General features: G+C 43.7%; 2 protein-coding genes across 2 annotated transcripts in view; one reads left to right on the plus strand and one right to left on the minus strand.

The window, feature by feature from the left end:
* The first annotated feature begins 864 nt into the window (after positions 1–864).
* On the plus strand, positions 865–14,497 carry LOC115369815 (sushi domain-containing protein 6). Its single transcript, XM_030066483.1, has 5 exons — positions 865–1,017; positions 6,236–6,342; positions 9,361–9,564; positions 11,718–11,862; positions 12,743–14,497. The coding sequence occupies exons 2-5, from the start codon at positions 6,249–6,251 to the stop codon at positions 13,074–13,076; spliced, it is 777 nt and encodes a 258-aa protein (XP_029922343.1). The 5' UTR covers positions 865–1,017; positions 6,236–6,248; the 3' UTR covers positions 13,077–14,497.
* Positions 14,498–20,567: 6,070 nt separating this feature from the next.
* Positions 20,568–26,145, minus strand: part of hif1al (hypoxia inducible factor 1 subunit alpha, like) — a 40,793-nt gene continuing 35,215 nt past the window's right edge. The window contains exons 13-15 of the mRNA XM_030067444.1: positions 25,854–25,965; positions 24,605–24,728; positions 20,568–22,598 (exon numbers count right to left, since the gene is read on the minus strand). Of these exons, the coding sequence (XP_029923304.1) occupies positions 22,534–22,598; positions 24,605–24,728; positions 25,854–25,965 (301 nt within the window). The 3' untranslated portion in view covers positions 20,568–22,533. The remainder of the gene's footprint in view (positions 22,599–24,604; positions 24,729–25,853; positions 25,966–26,145) is intronic.

Genomic DNA, 26,145 nt, shown 5'->3' on the forward strand with positions numbered 1-26,145 from the left:
TAATCGCCCGGCCGCAAATAGCCGCCGGGTTCTTATAAACGCCTGGGGTCTGCACCCATTTTGCGTATTAAACGCCCACCCGAATAACCGCCGGGGCGATTATTTACATCATAATGAGGTAACCTAAAATAAGGCTACTCACCTTATTTTTGCAGAAGTAAACAGTTAGCCGCACAATAACAGTGCGGCGCTTCTGTTTTCTGTCAAAATAAGAGCGCTAGCTAACGTTAGAACAAAAGGGTGTACCGTAATATTAAATCGACAGACTGAAAATATGTTGGACAGTAGCTGTCATCACGATAATGACCTGGTGCAAAAATAAATAAAGGCCTGCAGCGAATAGCCGCCTGGTTCTTTTAAACGCCCGGGGTCCAAGTCGATTTTGCATATTAAACGCCCGGGCGATTAATTGGTGAAATACGGTATTGTGTAACAAAAACTAATGAAAAAAAAAAAAAAAAAAAAAGGCAAAAAAGTTGAGCATGAAGATGTTGTGGGGATGTAAATAATCATATCAAAGTTGATTTGGGAATACATGGTGGCAAAGCTATTGAAATTCACAGGTAATTATTTAAATAAATAGATAACAAATAAATACATCAAATAAAAAGGTAATAGAAAAATTGGAATGTGAAGAAAGTGTAAAGTTGGTTTGATACATTTATTAAATATTTATATTTAAAGGCAGGATGTTAAGCGGAATATGAAACGTCCAAAACAAAACGAGCTTCCCTCTGCCGAGACACCTACGCCACACTGACAGAATTTCCAGAACGTGACGGTGGCCGTGGGCGGGGCCAGCCGGGGCGCAGCAGCCAATGGCGAGTCGCCGTGCGGCCCGTGGCTCACAGCTGATCGTGTGAAGCGCGAGTAGTAGGCGAGCGGCTCCACTTGTTGCTGAGCAGCGGCGGCGCGCACCGACTGGCCGGCCTCACCTGAGCAGCTCACCGAGCCACACCGGAGCCCAGCCGCCACAGGACTAACACACCCGCTGCTGCCTGTGCACACGCTTTACAGGTGAGGGGTTATTAATATTAACAAGCCTTTTAAATTCAGTCAGCGTGAAGCTCGAGGAGTGGTTACCGGTGACAGCCGCTGACGGTTCGAGCTGAGCCGGCCGGTGATGAGGCGTACCAGCGATAAAACGGCTCCACTTTCGCCCAACTGTCCTAATTTATCGTCTCAAAATATATTTTTATGAACATAAATGATGTTAAATGAACAAAATGACTGTTTACAGTTTAATAGAACAAACTGGAATCATAAAGACACGTAGTTCTGGCTCCGTGTCCGCTCGGTTCGCCCGGCTCTCCCTTCCGAAAACAAAACTATCGCTGGCGTTACGGCGTCCGGTCGTACATTTCAGAGGAATACTCTACAGATATGACAGGGCAGCACGCTGTAAGGAGAGCAGACGGGGTCGAAAATGCAATTAAGCCGTGGCAATAATAGTATAAGCTCACTATGGGTGATATTATAGGAATATGTGTAAGTGATTTTTTTAGCCACGACTTTTTTTTTTCCCGTGCTGTCATCATGTTGTCGGTGACCTCATGAAGCTTCCACACCGATCTGCTCTATTGACGCTGCCGAGGAACAAAAGGAGCCTTTCACACAGACTCACTGTTTACTACGGCCGTGGCAGATGGACTAGCGGCCGCCCACTCATCTGATTACCGGGGGAGTTTGAGGATGAGCCACCGGTCCTTCAGAGAGCTCCTGGGTGTGCGTGTGTGGCGGGGTCCCAGGCAGGACGGTGCTAGGAATTTTGGCCCCCTTGAAAGTACACTGTCATGCAACCGCTACACATTTTCATCACCAATAATCAATTTTACACACATTTTCTCTTAGACTATGCTTATTATTACTTTTCCCACTTATTCTTCTATTCCACTGTAGTCCGTTAATTTCCGAGAGGCTAGATACAGCCAGGGGCTTTGCCTCCATGTATTACACAAGAACACTCAGCACCTGCATGTTGCTTTGAGCGAACCGCGCACCAGCCCTTTGACCACAACCTTGTAAAGAAGGATTGGTTATGCTTGGAAAATAGAAACGTCTTTCTTGTATTGTATGATTTCGTGGCTTTGTTTCAACTCTTATGCATTAAGATGAATTTATTATGCATTATACTTTAATCACAGAAAAGGCCTCTATCACAGACCGTTTTTTTGTTTGTTTGTTTGTTTTGTTCTTTGTGGGGCCTAATGGGCAGTGGGATCCTTGAATTGTTACCTGAATTGTTAAATCCTCTTATTTGGGTCACATGGACAAAATATTATCAAATGGGGGTTTACAGTGTAATGTTTTTCTGGTGGTCTATATCATGAAATCATCTGCAAACTTCTGTCTTACTTGGAGTCTGTCTCTGCTTCAGGTGGCCTTAACTGACCCATGCATGTGATTCATTCATGGTGGCAGGCATATTCTCCATAGCAACAGCTGGTCAGATTATAGATGCTCCTACACCCGTGCAAATCAGTGGATGTTTTCCTTGGTGAGGCAGATGCAGGAGTTTGTGATATGACATTCAGCTGAGAGAGAGAGAGAGAGAGAGAGAGAGAGAGAGAGAGGGCCGGGGTGCTCTGAAAACCGAGAATCCGTTTTGCAATTGAGATTTTTATCAATGAGTTTGGGATTAGTGTTTTAGTTCTGCAAAAGAGTTGCTCTGAAAGCAGAAGTTATGTCATGCTTTGAAGTCAGCATCGATGGGCAGAGCCTGAGAAACATTTTGTCAGCTAACCAGCAAACTGGAATGAGGCAACTCTGCTCACGATATAAAAAAAAAACAACAACACACAATCTGCAAGGTTGGCTTAATGATGACTTCACATGACAGTTATGAGGGATAGAAAATCCATAGCACCAGTGATCTAGTCATAAATAAAAAATATGGTTAGACCATTTGTTTTCAGTTGGCTCAAGGTGAATATTAAAAATCCATCATATTTATGTTTTTTTTTGTTTTTTTTTTTTAAATTATTTAAAGTTTGTCATATTGCTTATATCAGTTTGATAATAATTAAAATAACAGATACTCTGAATTTACATCATACATATTTATATCAACCCACAAAGTACTGGGAAAAAATACTCCAAATAAAAGGTAGCTTTTTTTCAGTTGAGCCACGTTTGCTGTCTACTTTCTGATCAGTAACACAAAATCAGCATGTCTTCTATTCATCTCTGTGTGTATTATGTACATCCACTGTGCAAAAATTCTACAAACGCCACTGTTTCCCATCAAACAGAAAGAGCAGGTGAAAGCTAGGCTACATACTGCCTCGTGAATTCAAACTGAATCCACTTTCAGTAAGCCTTGAGGTGTTGCTGTTGAAGCAGGAGGGCAGTTAAACAAAAGACATTAACACTTTGATTGTGCAGATGGGGATACACTTCAGTATTATTGTATATTGTTTTTCGTAATGAGACACAGAAAACTGCGCACGTACATGCCAAAACTGAGTGTCAGGTGCAGGATAAAGAAGACAGTCAATGTTTAATAAAGCGGAGAATATTTTCCAGATACCAAATCTTTCTCTGTCTCACCAGTGTGAATCTTCAGCCGACAATACACACATGGATGCAGCAGAGCACGTACACATACATGTCACGTCATGTACACACACAGACACACACACACACTCACACACAGGGGCAGTTCTGTAGTGCTTAGAGGGCCGGTCACAGCAGTGTGATCAGAACAGAAGGAACAAAGTACAACATGGGCTCGCTGTGCAGCTTTCATCACCATGTTCCTGCGGTAGCTACTGATCTACCAGACAGTCTGATGTGGTTCAGTGGGCGAGGGACTGCAGACCACTTACTGTGAAACAAAAGTCTTAAAGAAAACCAAAAGTTTTAGGCCTGATCCTCAGAGGGACCCGGTAAATTGAATCTACCCCAGCCATGAAGAAGATATGGAGATGAAGGAAACTGAGACATGGGTGGTCCAAAACTTATTTTTAAAGCTGGTTGGCAAGATTTAATGTAAAGGTTCACATCTGTTTAAATCACAAAGTGGGGCTTGACTGCTGCCCTCTAATACTGTGTTGCTCAATGTTTTGCATTAAAAAAAAACATTCTTTTCCACCCTAAAACAAAACACCCAGTAAATAACAAATACGTGAGAAAATCGGCACTGAAGTCTTGCCAGAATGGTGTTTCTAATGATCCTGATTGTGCCGTTGTTAATGCATTGCACTCTTTTCACACAGCTTAATAATAAGCTTGTGAAAATTGTTCTCTGTGAAGCCGAGCAGCTTTTCACAGGCTCTTTTAGAGTCACAACAATTAATAGTCAAAGCTGTGACAGTGATAAAGCACAATAGGCTGAGAGAAAGCTTCAGAAAATGTCTTGCTTTGTTAAAGTCACAAATTAAACATGATCAGTTGTGAGTAAATTGCAAACAGAGAGCCAACAGGGATTTAACTGCGACACCTGCCTCTTCTTGAAGGTGCATTAACTTTTGATGAATGTTACTGTCAAATTTAAATGATGACCATCTGCACTTTTTTATATATTTTTATGCAAGTTTGCAGAAAAATGAGCAAAAATGTTTGGAAAAGAACTAATCTCACTGCATTCTCCTAATACTTCGGTTGCGAGTTGTGTGCACTGAATTAAAGTCTGAAGGTAAATAGAATTTTTTTTTTCTTATCAGTGTTTGTGGTTTTTCTTGTTGTGCACAATACCAAGCTGGCTGCTGCTATTGTTGTTTCCCAATTTCCAACTTACAGCAGAAGTTATAATATCACAGAAGGCCATGATGACTAAGAAGGCAACCTCCCACATAGGCTGCGGTCACATGTGTGTGTGTGTGTGTGTGTGTGTGTGTTGAAGCTCTGTAATGTTTTAAATCCGGTGTTCATTGGAGTGTGCATGGCGTGGTGTGGCTGGGGCCCTCCCTCGCTATTCTTGAGATGACTGACACTGCTCCTGGCATGAAAGCATGAAGCACACACTACTGAGCACCAAAACACACCCACACATGCACCAAAAACCCTGTGGCATTTAGGCTGCCATGATCTGTTCACATGGTGTGTAGACAGGAGTCACAGACAGGAAGTGCTGGTCTGGGCCCAGCGCAGTGCCAGTCATCTGGAGAGCGGGTCGGGGGTTCTTGAGGTGATCAGCAAGCGAAGGTTAGTTTCTGTTTCAGCCTGAAGAAAGTGGTGTGCTGGGCTCAGGATGAGAGCTGCGGGCTGAGCTTACAGTGCCAGTCATATGGATACAGGTTCTGGTCAATGTTGAAACTATCAACAGTGTAAGGTGTTAGTTTCACTATGACTGGACTGAAAGGGCAAAACCTGGACAGGTTGTGTTATGTCTGACAACAGAGCCTTGTTCTAGATTCAAAGGTGCTAGATGTAGCATTTGAAAGGGTTATTTCACCCAAAATGCATGATATTTGTATCAAGTACTCATCGTGTGCTGCCTTGAATCCCTGACAAAGAAATGTTTCTTCACAAGCCTTCATGGTAAACTAATATGGAAGAAAGAAAAGAGCGGTTGTGTGTTTTTACTTCAGCACAACAATGTTGTAAAAGCAAAGATGGCCAGCATTTTTTTTTTACCATGACAGCTTGAGACTAAAACCTTCTTTATCTGAAGGCAACACATGATGAGTTGATACTAATATCATGCGTTACAGGTGAACTAACCCTTAGACATCCATGAGTCACCACCACATTAAGACTTTATTAAGATTAAGATTTTAGTATAGTTATCATATATATAGTTATCATAAATAAACAAGGTAGGCTCTGCACTGCATTTTACATTGTGTGGCAATGTATCGTTGAATCTCGCTTTATGCTGCTCCTCCTGATCAAACAGAGCTAAAGCTTTCAGACTTTCTGCAGATGGTAGAAGGATCGGAAGATTGATGGAAAAATCATTTTCCTTTAGTAAAGGAAAAGAAAGCTTTTGACTAACAAAGAAAAAAGCGTATTTGCAGTTGCATTCATGAGAAATGTGTTTTTAATTTTGAAAAACACTACCACCATCAATACCAGTAGCATGAGATAGATTGTTTTGACAATGGTCTCATTTGTATGGTAATTCAATTAAGGTATCACAATTCCTTTAAATAAAATGTTGATCTTTGAACATGCTACATGAACCACTTTATACCATAAATATTACTGGCTGACAGTAGAAGGTAGTATAAACTGTGCTGTAAGTTTGCTCTGCCTCTGACCATGTGTCTCTTTATCTCCGTTGTGCCATCAGGAAGCCTGATTTGATGTCTGCGCCAGCTCTGTTTCCATGGCGATGTGGACGCATCAGTTTGGGCTGTGGACTCCTCCTCCTGGCCACTTTACCACAGCTCACTGCAGGTATGACCCCTGACCCCCTGCACACCAGATCAGCTGCATGCAGAAAGCCAGGCTCCGTCATTCATTTCCCCTGCATGTATTTCTCCTGCTTTAATTACATCTTACATGGGAATTAGATCACAAATAAATCTAGTGTGTGAGTCAAGGAGTGGAAAAACTGGCAAGTAGACCATGTTGTACCGTACAAGAAACGTTACCTCCACCTACACTGTTACACAGAAATGGGGAACCACTGCAGCTGCCACACAGCATCTAAATTATACAGTTTCTTTCCAAAGTGATATGGCCATCATTTAAAAAAAAACAAACACACACAAAAAAAAACACCTACTCTTAACAGGAAGTTAAAGGACATTATGTACCATTTACATCCCTTATTCGAAGACTTTGACTTACAGCATAAGTATGTTTTTATGGAAAGAAATACTGGTTGACACATTTTTGAATGAAACCCTCTCATTTTATAAAAGAGGGGAAAAACTCTTGCACACTTGAGCATGTAGAGAAAGTTATTGCAGCAACTTCAGCTTCTCACTAACCACTTTGATGATGATGATGATGATGATGATGATGATGATGGAGAACCAACTAATCTTCCAGGATTCTCTGCTGCATATTAGTAATTCATTATTAACAATAATGGCATCCTGAAACTGAAACACCGTTGGTAGGGAACTATCTGGAAACACTGTAAGCATTTTGTTGAGGAACTGCCGAGTCTGGTTTCCATTCGAGTCAGCAAAAAGACTGCATGTTTTGTCCGTGCTCCAGCGATCCAGGAGAGCCTGTCTGAAACCACTGATGTTCCTGCTGTAAGAATGTGCAACATAGAAAAAAAACTGACCGCAGAGGAAGTACTAGCTGCAACTAAGAGATGCGAAGAAGGAGGGAACAGATGAAGTGACCGATAGATGAATTGGATCTATGTATTCTGCACAGCAAGTGAAATCTCCAAAAGCTACTGCAGTTCAGTGCTTCCTCTCCCCAAGATCATAATAATGATGTTTGAGTTGCCGAAACACGCCTTTGTTTGATTTGGTTTTGATTATCAGTACCATCCAGCTAAAGAGCCACCATTGGTTTGTGTTTAGGCCAGATAATTTGCGTATCATTAATTGTGAAACTAAAAATGTAGATAGTCTGACACACATCCTGCCGTCTTCTGTTCAGCTCAGCGTGTCGACTCTGCTGCAGATACACGACGCTAACTTCAGCTGGCTCTTCCTCTCCATCACTGTTTCATATGATTTCTTTGTGCAAGAAGTATGCAAACTTGTCTGTGGTCTACTCAAGCCTTCAGTTTATTGAGACGGTCTCCATAAACACAAAGCCACTCTGCCAGTCCGAGCATCAGCTGATATTTCACTGTCAGCACAGCTCCGGTGTTCAGCTGCTCAGAGATTCAGAGGTTCAAAATTTACTGTTAGGTGGTGATACACACAGTTTATTGGCCAAAAAAGCAATAAGAAATAAAGTTAAAAATGAATACAAATGCATTCAAACTAAATGATATTTCTGTTGTGGGACTTCTGTGGGATTGTTGACCATCAGACTTGCTCAAAAACTGTCTGTGAGCCACCACCCTTTCTGTCTACCCTGCTGTTGCCACTGGTGCAGAATGGCCTAAAAAATTACTCTTACGTCAATTTTGTAGCATTAGGATTTACATGAAATATGGGCACAGGCAGTTTGTTGCATTAAGTTTGAGACGAGCGCGCTCGAACACCACAGTCTCAGTGACTTTCCATCGTAAATCTTCAAGAAAACTTCAAGTGTGTGGTGCGACAGTGTTTTTCCACATTTGCCCTCACACTTGACCTACTCTACACATCAGTGTCACCAGCTAAGAGGCTGGTTGGGGAGGGGGGGGCAGACGTAACCTAAATAGTTTCAGAAAGGCAGGCTTGCAAGCAGAAGGCTGAACCTCTGAACCAAGAGGGGAAATGAAACAGGCCGAGGTGCTGGTTATAGTGGGCAGCTTTTCAGCTGATGGTGAGAAAGAGCATGCATACTCCACATACATTAGTAGTAAATAAAGGTTTTAAACAAATGAACTGGCCAGCACCACAAGCATGACCTCTGGCCCTTTACCCAACCCTTTTCTGCCATGTCACCACTTGTTACTATATTGTTATTACTACTGTTGCTATGCAGTAACAATATGACGTTGCTGTCCTTTGACACTGTGCTGCCGCGCACCATAACTCAGTGCTGTAGCGGCTGTCACACTGTCATCATCCACCACGCCACGCCTGTCTTCTCTGCAAGCGTCGACACAGAGCTGGATAACAGATGCATGTGCACATGTGGACCTTTAACTGAGGGGGGTGGGGGGGTTGCTGAGCGTGCATGGTCTTTTTCAACCACATCCTACTTCCCATTCATACTGCAACACACTCACAGCTGCACAGCCACAGCGCTGCGATTGCGGCCACTGAGCAGCTGACAGGCACATGCCTTGCTCAGAGGCAGTAGGTACTATTACCCAGGGCTTCAGATCAGTGAACCCCTGGTGAAAAGCTCACTATTCTGCTGCTTAAAGTGCTGTTGACCCCTGGTCTGTCTTACCTGGTGCTTTCTGTTGTGTGATGTCTGGCAAAGCAGAAATAGCCTAAAGATGCATCAGTGAATGGTCCCATGTGCAGCACCAGACATTTTGAGACATAAGTGTAATTTACCATCAACAAAATAAGAACTGAGAAGATGATGGAAAAAACACTTGAGCATGTGTATTATTTTCAGTAGAGAGAAAAACTCAAACACACACAGAGTGACGCCAACATGGGGCGAGCAGCAACAGCCTCTTAGTGACAGGAAGCTACAGGGTTTGTGGGAAATGTGGTCCTCAAATTGACAAGCACTAACGGGAACCATACCACCACTTCCAGTCATTTCCACCATGTTCTCATTTGTTTGTGCTAATTATATCAAGGTATCACAGCTAATTTGGCAATGCTCATTTTAAAAAAAAGTGCTTGTCGAGACACTTATTAACAGGATGCTGTCACTGTTTGGCAGGCAGACTGGGTAACTGCAGCCACCCTCTGGTGCCAGAACACGGTGGTTTCCGCTGCGACCCGTCCCCCTGCCGAGGTTTCCCCCAGAAGAGCTCCATCCATTTCTTCTGCGAGCCTGGGTACCACATCCCCAGCAAGGTCCGCACCTCCAAGTGCCGCCATGGGAAGTGGGTGCCAGTAGTACCCACCTGTGTTCCTCTTAAAGGTAAGGCGGTGCCGAGGGTGGGGCAAGAGTCATTGTGCAGTGAATAGCTTAAGCTGCTTTTGAAACATTACATGCTAAATGAACACTGGGATTGCCACTGAATTACCACTAAAATTAAAAATATGAATTAGAGGAATTAAATGAAGATGTAAAGTAATTATTTTGAAGAGATATTAACCCTCCTACCAAAAGGCATACATTATATGTTAAGATTCCCTGCATGCCGAGCATCTCGCTATTAGTAAGCAGATGTTCTCAGTCATCCATTAATAACTTTTAAAATTTCCCAGCATCAGTGGGCATCATCGCATTCATGTTTAGTTACTCGAGCGTATAATTAACCACATGACTCATCGCAGCTTGGACCCTGAAGCCTCTGAGGCCGATTACTCACGATAGTTCCTTATTGTTATGGCTATTCAGGAAGTAGACAGCTCTGTTATCGCTGAGGTCTTAAGGAGCTCGCCGCATAGAACATGGCAAGAGGATTTAGTTGATTTCCTGTATAATTCAGCGGGTAAAGTAATGCTGCCAAGGTTACAGGGTTTACTTTCCACTGGGGCTACCAGAGACAGAAATGCGTGCATTTAGGTTACTGTAAGTAACTTTAGATTAAAATGTGTACCAAACGGCCTATTTATGTGATAACTGACGAGAGGTTTTACTTTGAAAACCCAAACCTTTAATAATCTTAAGCTGATTTAAAACCGCACTAGGGAACTTCGCACTCAAAGTAGCAGCAGGAGAAAACTGTTGAATTTTTTTTGTTTTGTTTTGAAGGGCATTATTACCCAGAAATGATGCAGTGTGACACTGGTACACTGCACAGCAAAGACCTACATTTTTCCATCATGGTTGGTGAGGTGGGGGTGGTAGCGATGTTCAGCCATTGCTGGTTAGGCTTGTTTTCTGTGGCGGTGCACCACAAAAAAAATTTCAGTTTTCATCTAAAGTCATCTCAGGAATTAGCGAAACCTTCCCCTATTGGACATGATTAGATACAGAGTAAGGAATCGATGTCTGTTTTGTGGGTGTTTTCTGCCATTCTGGGTCGTTACATGCTGGTTTAACAACCTTTGAATTGCACGATCACACGTTTGACCTGTGGTGGCTTTGAGGCCCTAATGGGATGTGGAGTGTTTATATAACCTCAACAGCACAGCACTAATACGTCACTAAACCCCCAGAGCAGCTTGGGACGGGGGTCTGGCCCCAGCCGCTCTGTATACCTAACAACACAAGTCCTTTATCTCTTGACCTACTTTAATGGAAGCAGCTAGACGCACTGTGACTCCATGCAGGGGAACTCAGAGCTTTACTTTCCACAGCTCACTTTCTTACTTCCTCTGCTGCAATTCACTGTGACATGCTCAGACAGGAAGTCGCCATGCAGAAAGAGGAAGCGGTCCAAGCCACCATAATAACCATTAAACATTTCCTCTGCGTCGACACTGACAGAACCTCACGGAAAGCTACTGCCGTGCCGACGTGTGCTGCAGCAAACCACATAACTCGACAGATCGCTTCCTCTCATAGATTGTGTATTTGATCTTTGTCTATTATTGGCCATGTACAGTGCGTTGTTCCACTACGATTTGTGTGCAGTTTGATTTTGGAAAATGTGATGAGCCGCTGCACTGTAATTCCATCATGTTGTGGCTGATGAGAAGTCGCATGACACGATGCTTCATTCCCATCAGGTCCACCCATTCTGTGTCCAAAGGTGCCAAATTATGTTGTATGTCCTGCAAAATGCACACCAATAAATGTATCCTACAGGTAGCTGAAGAGCTTTATTAATGATTTTTGCCATGGTAGATGTTGTGATATGCAGTAGAGATATTTCATAATGTCAGTTGTGCAACGTTTGAAAGAAAACTCCAACCTCAACACATGTATTTTGCAATTGCGGGTTCATTTTTGTTGTTTGTGTTGCGTTTTTCTCACCTCGTTGGGTAGCTTGCCACATGTGAACATTGTGATGTCACAGTGAGATATTCTCAGTTGCTGTAAAGGAAATTAAATACAGAAAATGTGTCAACAGTAAATATCAGGTTTTGGTGTCAGTCCCTCACAATGTTAGCAGAGCAAAGGGCTTCTGAAGAGCATCTGACGTGGATTTAGTTGTAAACAATATCTGTTCTGTTCCCCAGACAGACACAGTGTGAACCAGGATGATAAGGGAGCCCAGTCTCTGCCCAGCGTCGCCACCACAGCGGTGGGCGTGTCCATCTTCCTGCTCACCACCACCGCCTGCATGATCATCAAGTCCCGCCTCTACCCCTGTCACTCACACAGGTGAGATAGGCCGCTGCAGCCCGAGAAATTTCCCTTTGGAACATTCTAAGAATGAATTCGTTGTATATCCAGTTTCTCTGTGAACAGGAAAGGTGATCAGATTAGCACTAAGGTGGTTTTTCGTTTTCAGTTTGAGACGTGCTGTGTGAAATCATCCTGGCCACAACGTGCGAGCTGCTAATCTGATGGCTGTGGTCACAAAGGAACAAGTAGTGAAAGCTGTACTTGTTTTGTGAGATTCAAGGAAATTTATTGTAGTAGATTCAATATCAGTATGCTGACTATAGCTGTATTGTATTTCAAATATTTACAGAGTAGCAGTTCATCATGTGAGTATAGACGTGGTTCAGAGTTTAAATCAAGCCAAAGACTGCGATCCCCTTTATTTGGCAGTTTTAAAGAAAAACTCTTTGGCCCTGAATGTGAGTAAAAACCTTTAGCGTGTGCAAGACCACTGACAAAACCTCTGACGACTCAACAAGATTGTCTGGTGTCAGTGACAAGTCTTAATGCTGACTTAACACTGCACGTTTTTGGTGAAGCTGGCCTTCAGGGTGCTGTAGTGCAGCTTCCACATGAAATGTAAACCGACATGCTCGGCAGGTTTGCTTGTGTGCGTTGCAGTGCCATGAAATGTAAACACACAGGCTCACATGTCGCTCACAGGTGAACGCCTCATCAGGCAGCGACCGCTCTACTTCTGCATGTGTAGCAACAGGCTGCCGGAAAATGTCCAAATGTGTTTAGAGCGGGTAGAGAGGTGGACGTGAAGTTTGTCCTGTAACCAGAGAACTTCAAAGCTCAAGGGAATCTTTTTATGAATAACACGAATAACACCGATTTGATTGAGCTTCATTTGCTTCTGTCTGTGCCCCTGCAGCCGCCGGCCCTCAGACCAGATGGACCTGATGGTGGACGGCCTTCCCGTCTCCCTGCCCTCCTACGAGGAGGCGGTGTACGGCAGCTGGGGGCAGCGTCTGCCCTCCTGCGCGGGTCCCGGGCCCACGCAACTCCTATTGGCTCAGGAGGCCCCCGGCTGCCACCAGTCGACTCCCAGCAACCAGTCGGACGCCACTCACCTCCACCAAACCAGTCAAAGCCCAGATAACCCGCCTCCCCCGTACGAGGAGGTCCAGTCACGTCCCAGAGAGGGGAGGAGTGACGGAGACGTCCACCAGCTGCAACATGCACTTTCTGATGACAAGGACACTTGACTGACAGACTGTCCCGTTTGTGTACCTGAAGTTTTTTTGGCACATGGGGTGCCTCCTATTAGCACTTATGTTGTTCAGTTGACAAAACAGCACGATTTTGACCGACTGCAGTCACCGCGCTGCACAAGGTACCAGCAAAATGCTGAATGATGGCCGAAAAAACCTGGACTGCAAAATCATGTGCTGCCCAGCACTTTTCCTGGTTGGCTGCAGCTCACCAGCATCAGGACCCGGCGTCCTATCACGCTATTTTAGACAAAGCTAATAAGCTCTGATTGGCTCATTGTAATGTCATGAAGGACAAAGGGTGGAGCGACTTCTATAGATTTCTAAATGAAAAGTGTCTTAATAATTATTGATTTAATATTATATGTTTGTGACATGAGAGAAAGAGATGGCTTGTGTCTGTGGCACATCAGGGAGTGTCTGTGTGTTTCTACCTTCACATGTGGGCTGTTGTGTGAAAGCCTCGTGACAACAACATGAACTTTTCAGCAACTTGAACACAGCCCTCTCTCTAGCTTGATGACAAGATGTTTTTATATATTATTTTATTTCATTTCATTATTTCATTTTAAGGTAAATTAGTGTAGAGTCACGAGGGTCTTGCACAACAATAGAGATGTAAAGGTATACGTGTGTGTGTGTGTGTGTGTGTGTGTTTTCAGCTGTCTGGAGACGTTGTCTATCTTTCCCATCAGTGATGGGCTGTTTGAGGCCTTGTCGGTCCCTCACTGAGGCCGATGGCGTGCCATTACAGAAACCTGTTGTTTCCACGGTAACTGACTGTATTCCATTTCTAATTCAGAATTTTGTATATTTTTGCCATTTAGGTTTGAGTCAGGCAGGGTTGTGGTGATGGCTAAATCAGGTTGTGTTGATTTGAAGCTCAGTGGGCAGACACTGATAGCATGACAAATGTTAGACATTTCGAGATGTGAAGCGGTCTGTGTGTTTCCTCTGTGTTCGCTCAGGGAAGGATGATGTAAAAAACTATTATTATTCAGAAAATGTTGAACAGTATGAGGCCCACAATCTAAACCTTTCATCTCCTAACTTCATTAAATACACCTGAATTTGTCTTGGTGCAGATGTAATATGTTTTTTATCAGGATTGATCAGGCAAGTAACAGCTTCCTTGCCAAAATCTGCACCAGAACTGAGAACCTGACAGGATCCCGACCAGCCCGTTTGGGAAACGTCTGGACTCTGCTGGCTTCTCCCGGCTCTGTTACTGATCCACCTCTGCTGAGCGGCTGTACGTGTTCAGAGACCTTGAATGTATTTTAAGTTTCATTTCGTAGCGGTGCGAGGGGAAGAAAAATCAAAGTATTTAATGGATTGTAATATTTACAAAATGATTCTTTGTACATTGTATTAATGCACAAAATTATATGAACAATAAAAGCTGAGAAGTTTAACTGTTTAATGTCTCGGACTCATTTGTGATTTTTTTTCTTCTTAGTGTGAAAACATCATGCACGCTGCACAGCTGATCCACAGCTGATCAGTCATTTGAGAGTGGCAAGAATATTTTCAATAATTCTCAGTGATGACTCAGGAGTTTATGTTAAGGTGTTCTGAATTTGGATATACACATATGCAACCCCCCATTTTTTATTTATGTAATTTTTAGTGTTCATTGCATAAATGTTGATGGTACAGTTATTGGTACAGGTGGAATCCAAACATCCTGCAAATGTCAAGTTTTAAATCACAATTAAATAAAAAAAATAAATAAAACCAATATGGCAGCAGTCTCTGTGTCTGTCTGCTGCAGTTACTGTGCTTCTGTTTCTGTTGGTCTGTTCTTCACATCTCCAACTCAGATCATCTTCATGAGGTAACTGTGTTTCTGGCCTGACCTGAACTGAGTCGACCTCTCACCTCCTTTTGACGCAGGTAACGCCACAACACACATCGAAAACACAGAGCCATCAAGTTAATGATTGTATTTGGTGAAGGCACAACACCAAACACACACCACCCCCACCCCCTCCGCACAGAATCTGCCAAGCTGACCATCACTCAGGCAAATAGGTCTGATTTTCTGACTGTGCTACTGCCACCTGGAGCTGAAGAGAGTTTGAAAACCAAATTGAAGAAACCGCGGCGGTGACGGAGGAGCACAGATTATGAAAGATGTGACGCAGAAGTGAAGAAACACCGGAGAAACCGCACGTTAGAAGCGTCCAGCTCTGTTGGCACTTCATGTCCCTGTTTGTTTTTTCACACGATGGCTCAAAAAGTTATGAAAGGATTTGTATGAAATTTGGCGGAAAGTTCATGCATGTTGGCGAGGAAGAACTGACTCACCTTTCACCCTGATTGGGTTGGTCAACTGAACTGGAATGGCAAAATTAAAAGTTTATACTGATATTATGAGTTTGGTTGCCAAGGACCCTCGATCCTGAAAGTTAGTTTGTGAAGTGAAAAAGTGAGAGGAAAATCACACTTCATGAGGCCATGGTCTGACTTTGGAATTTCAACCGGGTGGATTCACACAGAGCCGCCGATCTGAAGGCTAAACTCTGATCAGACCATGAAACCCGGTGCTTGGTGGTCATATTGCCTTTAAAAGCTACTAAATGTAGACTAAAGCAGTCCGTTTTTAAAGAGGGAGAGTTTAGCTTAGTTCAGTTTAGTTCTGTTGTTTAGGTGAGGATTATACACAACAATAGTTAAGCCAAGAGTTTGCTATTTTTATAATGGCACAATGATGATAGAAAACTTTTTTTTTTTTTTTTACATGCTTCTTAAAATTTAAGCTAGAATCAGTTATCATGCCAACAATCTTTATCACTTCTTGCTTAGTTAGCATGCCAGGCGGACATGTCCATGCCTACAGTTTTGCTCTTAGTAAGAGTATGACAGCAGTCGCATGGCCAGCTAGTCTGACACTTGTCTCAACACAGCAGTGAGTTGGAGGATCAGAGGATCATCATAATATAAATATATAAATTAAACGAAACCGGTTCAAGAATTGATCCCTGTGGAACTCCAACTGCACAGGTAGATAAAAGGTGAGCGCGCTGCTTCTTTAAACTAAAAAACTAAAAGTAAGACTGCGTCCATGTCAGCGTGTCAGCAGAGAAATTCACGTTTGACGGTTTTGATCAAAGAGATTTATGATTATGATTATGAGTCACAAGATCAAAGGCCTCTTTAAAATCAAAACGGCACCGACGAGACTGAATGGAGAGGAGTTTGCCCTCGTGAGCAAAGCCAGCTGGCACGGCGTGTCTCAGTAAACCGCAGCCGTGATTCTGAAAATACACAACATTTCTGAGTCAAAATAAGACAAAATAAATGTGCATTCCCAACACTCATCTACACTCATAGTACAAATCCATACTTTTTCTTCTTGTGTGTGTGTGTGTGTGTGTGTGTGTGTGTGTGTGTGTGTGTGTGTGTTTTTTTTGGGTAAGGCGTGGGAATTCATCATTCGAGGGCGTCAGCCATTTTGGATCAAAAGGAGAAGCTGGACCAGCCCGTTGACGAGAAACGAAAAGAAGAAATGTCAGTGCTTACTGTAACCACGGTTACAGGCAGATGAATGAAGGAGGGAAAGTAGTTGATACGGAAATTTTTGCTGTTTCACCATCAAAACATGCAGCTGCCTGTGTGTGTGTGTGTGTGTGTGTGTCAGGAGAGTGGCACACACACACACACACACAGGCAGCTGTCAGCTCCATGTGTGCTCCTTGCTGTTTAATGGTTACTCCTTTCATTTCTCTGCATCTGCTGTTTCTTTGTCTCTCTCCTTCAGGAAATTGAAATTTCATTTCCACCAGCTTTCTGTGTGTCATCTTGTTTTGGTTTGCGGTTTTTGAGGTGAGATGCCATCCAGGGCCACTTGCATTTTGTTTTGTTTTGCTTTGTTGTGTTACTTCACCTGCTTTTTGGCTGCCAATCCTAAACCTGACTGTCTAACTGATCAACCAGCGCTGGCTAATCATGAAGCGAGCTGCTGCCCGCTGGCTGCTTCAGGACGTCCCTCGCCGTGGAGGGCAGAGCGGTGACTTTGCCGCCCCCGTGGGAACTTCCCTGTGTGCTGAGAGCCTTACAGACGCAGGGCCGGGCGGCTGTGTTGACACTCACGTTGTTTCCACATCTTCTGCACAGCCAGCAGAGGACAGCTGGTCAGATAAGGCGCGGGGGTTTCCAAACTTTTTTACGTCAAGGATCCCCAAAATACATGACACAATATTTAAACAAACCATCGATACCCGTTTAAGAGGAGGAAACAACAGCTGCTGCAGCCGAGCCAGAATCAAACTGCAGAGACTATAAATCAAAAAAGAAATCAGCATGTATATCTTCATTATACGCTGCCTTGTTGTTCTAGCTGCCAGAAAAAGCCACAAAAGATCAACTAATATATTCCTCCTTTTGTTGGGGACGCCATGTAACCTCCTACAGGACCCCTGGTGGTCCCCAGACCCCAGTTTGAGCACCGCTGAGATAAGAGAAGCCTCTGATAGACTGACACTGTGATTCATAACAAACCACATCAAGAAACGCTGTTGCAGTTTGACGTATGAGGATGGAGATGCTAAGTGAGTTTTCACAGCTCAGGAGGGTGAGCTTAAAGGGGCAGGAACGAATCTATGACCTCTACCGACCTCTACTGGTGACCAGCAGGAACTACAAAAAAAAAAAAAAAAATCTTATAGTGGTGTCTTGAAATAACGTGGTAAACCATGTTTTGTTTGTTGTTTTTTAATTTGTGAAGGACTTTTTGATCCAAACCAGTGACACCAGTGATGTGCTGTTACCTGAAGAAACCACTGGCCTTTGGAAACCTGGAGCGACGTCAGATTTTGCGACAGACGCCTTTCACAAGTGTTTAACCCCTTTAAAACCTGAGCTGAGCCACTTGATTTCTTTCAAAAAGATGGGAAATACAGGCACTGAGCCACTTAGTGAGAAATGAGTTACAGGTTACAAGAAAATGACCTGGAAATTAACTTAAAAAAAAACCCAGTAAAGACACAGAGAGAGAGAGAGAGAGAGAGAGAGAGAGAGAGAGAGAGAGATTAGGAAATTATCAAAAACTAGGGGAAAAATGTCCCGAAAATATATGTATAATTATTACAATTTTATGTTTAAAATCAAGTAAAAGGGAGGATTTTTTTTCTTTTTTGTTAATTTTCTGGACTTGTTGCTTGTTAATTTCAGGACGGAGCTGAAGGGTTCAGTAAAATGTCGGAGGTGCAGCCAGAGAGGAGGCTCACTCATCATTTACATTTCTCTTTTCTTTTTCCAGAATTTCCCTGGTTGGGATCAATAAAGTATATCTATCTATCTATCTATCTATCTATTAAAGTTTGGATTTATCACCTGCACTCGTCTGCACGGCACAAATTAAACAGCTCAAATGAGTCTTTTAGGAGGCTCACTTAGCAGCAGTGTGATTTCCGGCGTTGTTGTGATTTCAACCTCTGAGACTGACGCACTTTGACATGAAGATGTTGCCCGCTGCAGCTTTAACCAGCGTTTCTCTTCTGTAGATCCTCATGTCAGTTCTCCATGCAGGCAGCGTGTCCTCTGACATGTTGCATCAAACCTAGAGGAAATGGGCTCATTTGAAGCTGCGTTTGGTTTGTTTTGGCTGCTGGCCTTCATTAAATATTGCTATTTTGTGTTTGAGCCAGAAAAACAGCCGGGAGCAAACAGCATTATCTGCACATTTACTCTTCACCGGCCAAACCACTGAAGCTGAGCGTTACATCCAATCTTCCCATTCAATTTCTGTGGGAAGAACGCAAAAGGAAGAATTCCACCACAGGGAATCTGATTTTCCTGTTCTGACAGCCATAAAGGGTAATGAAAAATATATGAAAAAATAATCAGAAGAGATAATATATATATATATATATATATATATATATAAAGAGCTTTTTTGTGTTTCTGTGATCTGATGAGCTCCGGGAAAGATTTACCAGTCATCACCTACAGATGGCGCTGATCGTCAGTCCATGTGAGGACTCACACAGGATCTGGCAGAGACGACACGAGCAGCGCTTCACATTTCCTCAGAACAGCTTTATTTAAGTCAAGAAGAAACACAAGACAGGCAGCACAAAGAAAAAACACACAAGAGTTTCATCGTCTCTGATTTGAAAAGCGCAGACTTTGGGATCCTGTGTGTGTGTGTGTGTGTGTGTGTGTGTGTGTGTGTGTGTGTGTGTGTGCGTGAACAGGACAAGAGGACAGAGAGAAATACCTTTGATGAAAAGTATTTTATTAAGAGACAGATGAACAATAAACAAGGCACAGTCAGTTCTGGAAGAGCTAACGTTTAGAAATAAAACATAGTCTTATGAGTCATGGTGGTGTGCTGATATTAATGTGACTGTGTGTGTGTGTGTGTGTGTGTGTGTGTGTCACCTCCAGCGTCTCTGCACTGCACTTACACCAGAGACAAATAACATTCTTTAACATCTGATGGTCTCTTAGATTGCACTTTTTAAAAAGGACACTGTGTGGACTGTGGCCGATGTTGACGTCATGATTTTTGGACAAATATAAAACAAACATCCTCGTCTGGGACGGGCTGATAGCATCGCAACATTTCATAAGACACTGCAAAAAACAATCAAATAAAGAGAAGTGTGCTCTCAACCAGTTTATGCTGAGTCGATCCTTTACAAGGCATCACATTTCAAGCTCATAATGCAACAATAAATGTGAATACTAATGTTTAAAAATGTCCATTTCTAACGAGTATGTAAATGAGCTACCTCGACTATTTGTCCCGCTTAGTCTGCACATGAATTCTAGGAAGACAAACTGCTTGAATACTGCAAGTTAAATCATACTACATCATCACAAAATAAAAAGAGCAAATCAAACCAGGGTCAAACAGCATTTGCCAACCTGCTGTATGCTTGTTTTAGACCACTTGACGTGCCAGATGGGTGGAGTTTGCCACACAGGACGCCGTTAAGTCTGGACTATCACAGAAAAGTATTTTAAAGTCAATTTAGTCAGTGTTCCTGTGACTGACAGCTGACCTGGCCCTACCGGGATGGTGCTGATGCTGTAAGCCCCGCCCACCTGGACTGCAGTCAAGACTAAAACAAACACACAACATCAGCTTGCAGTGTTTGACGCAGGTTTGGAACAAGTACACAGTCAATAATACAGTATTAGTAGTAGTCCCGTTCACAACAGGAGACCGTAGAAATGTTTTCTAGTAAATGCATCATTTTCCAAAAAAGGTGTGGTACATAAAGTATATAAAAGAACATCTATATATATAAAAAACATGCCACTGAAAGGTTTTTGCTGCTCGTCAGTCGGAGTGAGGACAGACAGAGGTCGGCTGGTCTCGTGCACGTCGAGGTCGACACGCCCGGCTCGGAAAACACAGCAGAGGCCAGAGAGCCCAAAATGGTGCACATTTTAAAAAACAAGGCTTGAGCCTGTGGGAGGATCTAATCTGTCAACACAGGCACGACGGAGCACGGCTGATGTGTAATCCACGGCCTGGCTACCTGGATTTTCCTTTTTTTTTTTTTGCATTAAGTTCAAATTGATCATCATTTCCACCTTTCACATCTGCACAGACTTTTTCAGATTCTCTACGATGGTTCTTCTTTCCTCACATTGTATCTGCAAATAATTTCTAATGCTTGTTTGATGTAAGGAGGGAAACTAATAATACAGAAAATAAGTACATTTAGTCAGACTTAATATTTAAAAAAAACTGGAAGCTGGAAAGCTGAACACACTTGGATTTTACTCATGTTTGCAACGCAGAGCTTGATTTTTGTTGGACCTTCTGCAGTGGTGATGCAGGTCGAGGCCAAGATGCAAACACAAGAGAAAGCTTCCGTTTTGAAATGATCACATTAAGTCTCAGGACTGTCTCGCCGCAGTGAGGGATTACGGTTGGACTGTTGATTTAATTAAATATCAGACAGCAGCCACTCATGTTGTCTTGTCTTGTTGTCTCTGTAATGTTTTAGTTGTAAAGTAATTTTTCAGTTAAAGGCAGAAATATCTCTCCAACTTTCCTTGCGAACACTGAAATAATGTCATTACATTTTTTTTTGGCATGGAAATCATCAGGGCCGAAACCACCATTTCAGCATTGGTGGGGACAGATATCCCGGGAACACTGAATTGCTAATATATTCCAGCAATATTTTTTTTTGGGGGGGGGGGGGGGGGGGGGGGGGGGGGCATTTTTGGAGTGCCTGAACATTGGGGGGGACTTGTACCTCTCAATGTATATGGGCGTTACGGCCTTGGAAATCATATTTCCACACTGACATTTGTCAGGATTCAGGCACAAACCTCAGTGTACGAGTCGCAGGCTGATGTGGATCACAGAGCTGATCTGGTTTTGCAGCATCCAGATCCCTGAAACTGCTGACACTTAATGAGAAACTCTGATCTCTGATCGCTGCGTCTGACTGACGTCACTTTGTAGTTCTGCTAAAAATCTGCCTGCTTGGATTAAAGCAGATACGGGTGTGTGTGTGTGTGTGTGTACGTTTTGAAAGTGTTTCCGCTGCTTTGGAGATTCTCTTTGTAAAGGTAAAAATGTTCACTTCTTGCTGTTAGTTTGGATCTTAAGTGTGGGCTGATCCTCTGCATCAAAACATCAAATTCATGCCACTGAATGTCTTGAGGTAAAAATCAGAATAATCTCTCTCAGCGTTGAGTGGTGTGCGTTTGGCAGCCATACTCACACTGCTGATCGGAGTCCAGGGTTTACTACACAGCTGGAAACAGCTCTTAGGGCTTGTTTTAATCCACCTGGAGCGCCAGGTGGGTGGAGTCTGCCACACTGGATAATGCACAGTCTGTCGGAAATATATGTAATCACACCAAAGTCAAGTGTTGATTAATAACTCTAATGCTTTAAAATGCTCTTAAATGGCAAACCCCACCCATCAGGTATTCAAAGAAGGCTAAAACAAACACTCAACATTACTGGACCCAGATCTGTTTACCAAGCACCGATATTTCCCTCAGTGGGAACCATGTAGGATTTTCTGTCTCACATTTGGTGTAGAAAACATTAGCACCGCCTGTGGCTGAGCAGCAGCACGAGCTCCCAGCCAGGTCTCACATCAGTGATGAAGGCCAGAGGAAGAGGAGGAGGCGGCCGGGTGGCGGCAGCTTAAACATCACCACGTCTTGTTTCACAGTGATTCATGGAAGAGAAAATCCCACACTCGGCACCTTTAAAGAGCCGGCCTGGCATGGTTCGGTGTGACCTTTGACCCTGCAATGAGGCTTTCGCAGCATTTTGAAATATGTGCGTGTGAGTCTAATTTCATGTGCGTACATCTTGTTTGAGACTGTGTGTGTGTGTGTGTGTGTGTGTGTGTGTGTGTGTGTGTGTGTGTGTGTGTGCGTTCAGGTTGTGGTGTTTGAGAATCCTGCGCTGACTTCCTTCGAGTGAAGAGGTCGAGCTGAAGCTTGATTGGCAGGTCCATCAAGTCAGAGGCGAGAGTGGTGACAGGTCAGGTGGGCGGGACATGAACACATCTCTCATCAGAGCTGCGGGGGGGTTCAAGATCAAACAGTCAGCATCGTTCACCTGAGTACAACAATACAAGATCAGCAGTGTACGGTGGCCCTGAGGGCTTAGCACACTGCAGCTGAAGATGCACACAAACAAAACATGTTGAGTTTGACAGCACATGCTCGCCATTTAGAGACCAAACGACAGCCGCAGTGTTTCCAGAGGACACTGCAAAGTGATGCACACGTCTGACTGCTGGAAACAAAATCAGTGTATCGACGCTGAAAATGCATTTTGAATGAAGAAGACTGATGTTAACAGGCCGACATAAGCTCACGTAAACACCCGGCTCAGGCTAATGCTAACGTGAGTCCAACCCACTGGCAGCTCGTTACTGCCTGGCTCAGCTCCACGCCGTCTGTGTGGCTAATAGGGCTGTAGCAATACACTAATCTCACAATACGATACGCGATATTCAGCTCACAATACGATATATATCACGATATTCGGCCAATGATACGATTCGATACGATTCGATACACTTACATCATTTTCTGAAAGATTTTAAAGGGACAGAGTGATTTTGGTGACATCTTGTGAGTGTTCCATTGACTTGGATTGAATTAATTGAACTGAAAACTGAAAGCATCAATCAGTTACACAATATATGGCTCTGACTGGACAGAGAGTCTACAGTTTGCAAATGCTGGACAAAATGAATCAAAGCTGTGATGAGAAAATTAGTTTGGCTTGACTCCGGTAATTTAACAATATGTTAAACTATTATTATTATTTTAAAAATGTAAATTACTTATCAAACAGACCTAACAATTCAGCTACCAATGAATGAGCAGTAGTATGCATGTGATAACATAGATTGAAAAATAAGCCAAAGTGATACCTCTTCTATGAATAGACAAGCTAAGCCAGTGTGCTGCTGTTAGCCAGTGACAATAGAGCGGAGTGGCAACTCTTCACTTTGTTACACAATCTATGTCAGTGCGCTGCTGTAGCATACTGATATGGATTGAAGGTGCTGGATTTATATTCGCCGCCTCTCTCCTGAATCTCTTAGCTCTGACTGCGTAAACAGGGAGAGAAAGACGTCTGCGTCTGTGTAAAGAGAGGATCTAGACGGGTAACCTGCTAGAAATGCTCTACATGGACACTAGCGGCTGGCTGACCTAATGGCTCTCCTGCAACGTGAATGGGGGAAATGGGCGGCGAGCAGAGTGCCAGACGGAACACGGGGGATTTGAATGGAGTTTAATGTATCGATACTCACGGCTGAAAAATCAATACTTTTTAGCCTTAGTGGCTAACGTTAGTTAACATTAGCTAGCTGCTGACCAAAGTCAAGGTGGAGGGCTGTGGCTGTTCTCAGTAAAACAAACCTGTTAGCCTAGCTAGGATAACGTTAGCCACAGAGACTGACACCCTGGAACAGAACTAGCCGGCAGCTAGCCAACGTTAACATTAGCCAACCAGTGTGTTTAGTCGACCATCTGTCGGCCTATTAACATGAAAGTGAAAGTGGAAAAAATGTGAAAAAAAAATTAAAAATAAAATTAAATATTCATTGCATGATCCATTTAACATGATCTGCTCTGCTGGGCTGACAAGCCCAACATCTGCTAACAGCTGCTGGCATCCAGAGCTGCAGGCCTCCCACACGGCCACCAGAGGGCGCGTTTGGCCACAATAAGGCCCTGCACTACAGGCGTGCTGCTGCTCCACACTGACTCACAGCTGGAGTCAGGCCAGGGCCGAAGCTTTCAGAGCCCCGCAGCGTCAGCGGAGCTCCTCTTGCTCGAGGAGGGGGAGAAGGAGGAGGTCCTCCTCGTCGAGCAGGGTGGCTCCTCCTGCTCGAGGAGGAGGACCTCCTCCTTCTCCAGCTGTCACTCAAACAACAAACTGCCTCTCTACTGCAGAGAAGTCAACAGCTCCAGCGCTCTGCAGATGGCACGTGTGGTCAAGGTCACATGTTGACTTTTAGCATATGGTGGCGTGTGTGTGTGTGTGTGTGTGTGTGTGTGTGTACCTGCTGTGTCACAGAGTCCCTGGATGCCTCCTAAAACAGGATCTCTGTCCGTCAGCAGCTGACTCCGCCTCCTCTGCCCCGGGTCAAACTCCAGATCTGATTGGTCAGTTTCCTCCAGGCAGCCCTGAACACAAAGTTCATCCTGAGTTCAGGAGATCAGCCCCGTCACAGTTATGTTACACTGCCCACATTTACATACACTCTCATTTCAATTACGTTACACTGCCCACATTTACATACACTCTCATTTCAACTTAACTCTGTTATATGTCACACCAAAGTGATGCTCCACTGTGGGGTGACATGTTTAGCTTGCAGCAGGTTTGACCCTGTTGTCGAGGCGCTAATCCACTTTTATTCATTTCTGGGGTTTGGCATAAAATTGTTACTAAGTGTAAACTAACTGGAGCATCAAGTAAAACAATTAAATATTCAAATGTATACGAATAGAGGAACTATTTTTTACAGGCATAAAACATATTCCACTGCTGTGATTTCACCTGGGCCAGCTGTGGTTCTAGACTGTGGACTGTGGATGTAAACGTTAAAATGTTAGATTTCTGGGTGGTTGTCAGAGCAAACAGCAGGATGCATTGAAATAAAGAAATGCTCTTCCTCCCAGTTTGCACATATATGAACATACGAGCTGTGCGAGGTGTTTGGGATGAAAGCTCCTGCCAAGCGATGCCAGCCACCGTATGTTACGTTAGTATTTCCATTCCTGTCTGATTCTGATGTTTAACATCCCAGGCTGCTGGAAAGGGATTGACAAGATTTGCCGGCGAGGCGAGCTCGACTGCAGCGAAGCGAGCGTCAAAGCGGAGCCGCTGAGATCACGGTCCGTGCCGTCTGACAGGCAGGCCGGCTCCGCTCTGCAGAGACGGCAAGCTCAGCAAGCCTTTTCTGTTTCTGCTATCTTGTCAAATGATCTCACTGCACGGGCACATCATTTTTCTACATTTTGTTACGGCTCCACTTGTTTCAGGTAAATGTTGAAGGACAAATTAGAAGATGAAACAGCTGAAGTTTCTTGAAATTTCTCTACCGGTGGAGTAAGATAATTCGATTTGAAATAAACTGAAAAACGGAGGATAAATTGGAATAAAACATTTAAAAAAGCTTGCCACTATTTTGCAGTTTGATACTCCATCTTTCTTCTATTTTTTCTGCTCAGTGAGACTATCTCCCCGCCCTCCTCCTCCTCCTCCTCCTCCTCCTCTTCCTCCTCCTCCTCCTCCCCCCTGTTTACCAGTAATCTCTGGCTGAGAAGGAGCTCCTCTTCTATAGAGGAAGCCTCGTGTTTCTGTCTCTTGTCCTGAATCACCAGCTTGGACGGCACTTCTTCATCTGGGCTGTGATTCCTGATGGAGAAAAAAAAAGAGTGAGAGAGAGAGGGAGAGAGATTTTCATGGTTACAATTTTCTTTCCAATCTGACACCGTGTTATCCAACATTACAGCCTTTCCAGTGAAAGACGTGACGTGACTTTGAGGTTGCTGTCCTGATCAGAGACACTGTCCGTCACAAACGACGCATCGCCTC

The sequence above is a fragment of the Myripristis murdjan genome, chromosome 13, assembly GCF_902150065.1.
Source record: "Myripristis murdjan chromosome 13, fMyrMur1.1, whole genome shotgun sequence".
Classification (NCBI taxonomy): Eukaryota; Metazoa; Chordata; class Actinopteri; order Holocentriformes; family Holocentridae; genus Myripristis; species Myripristis murdjan.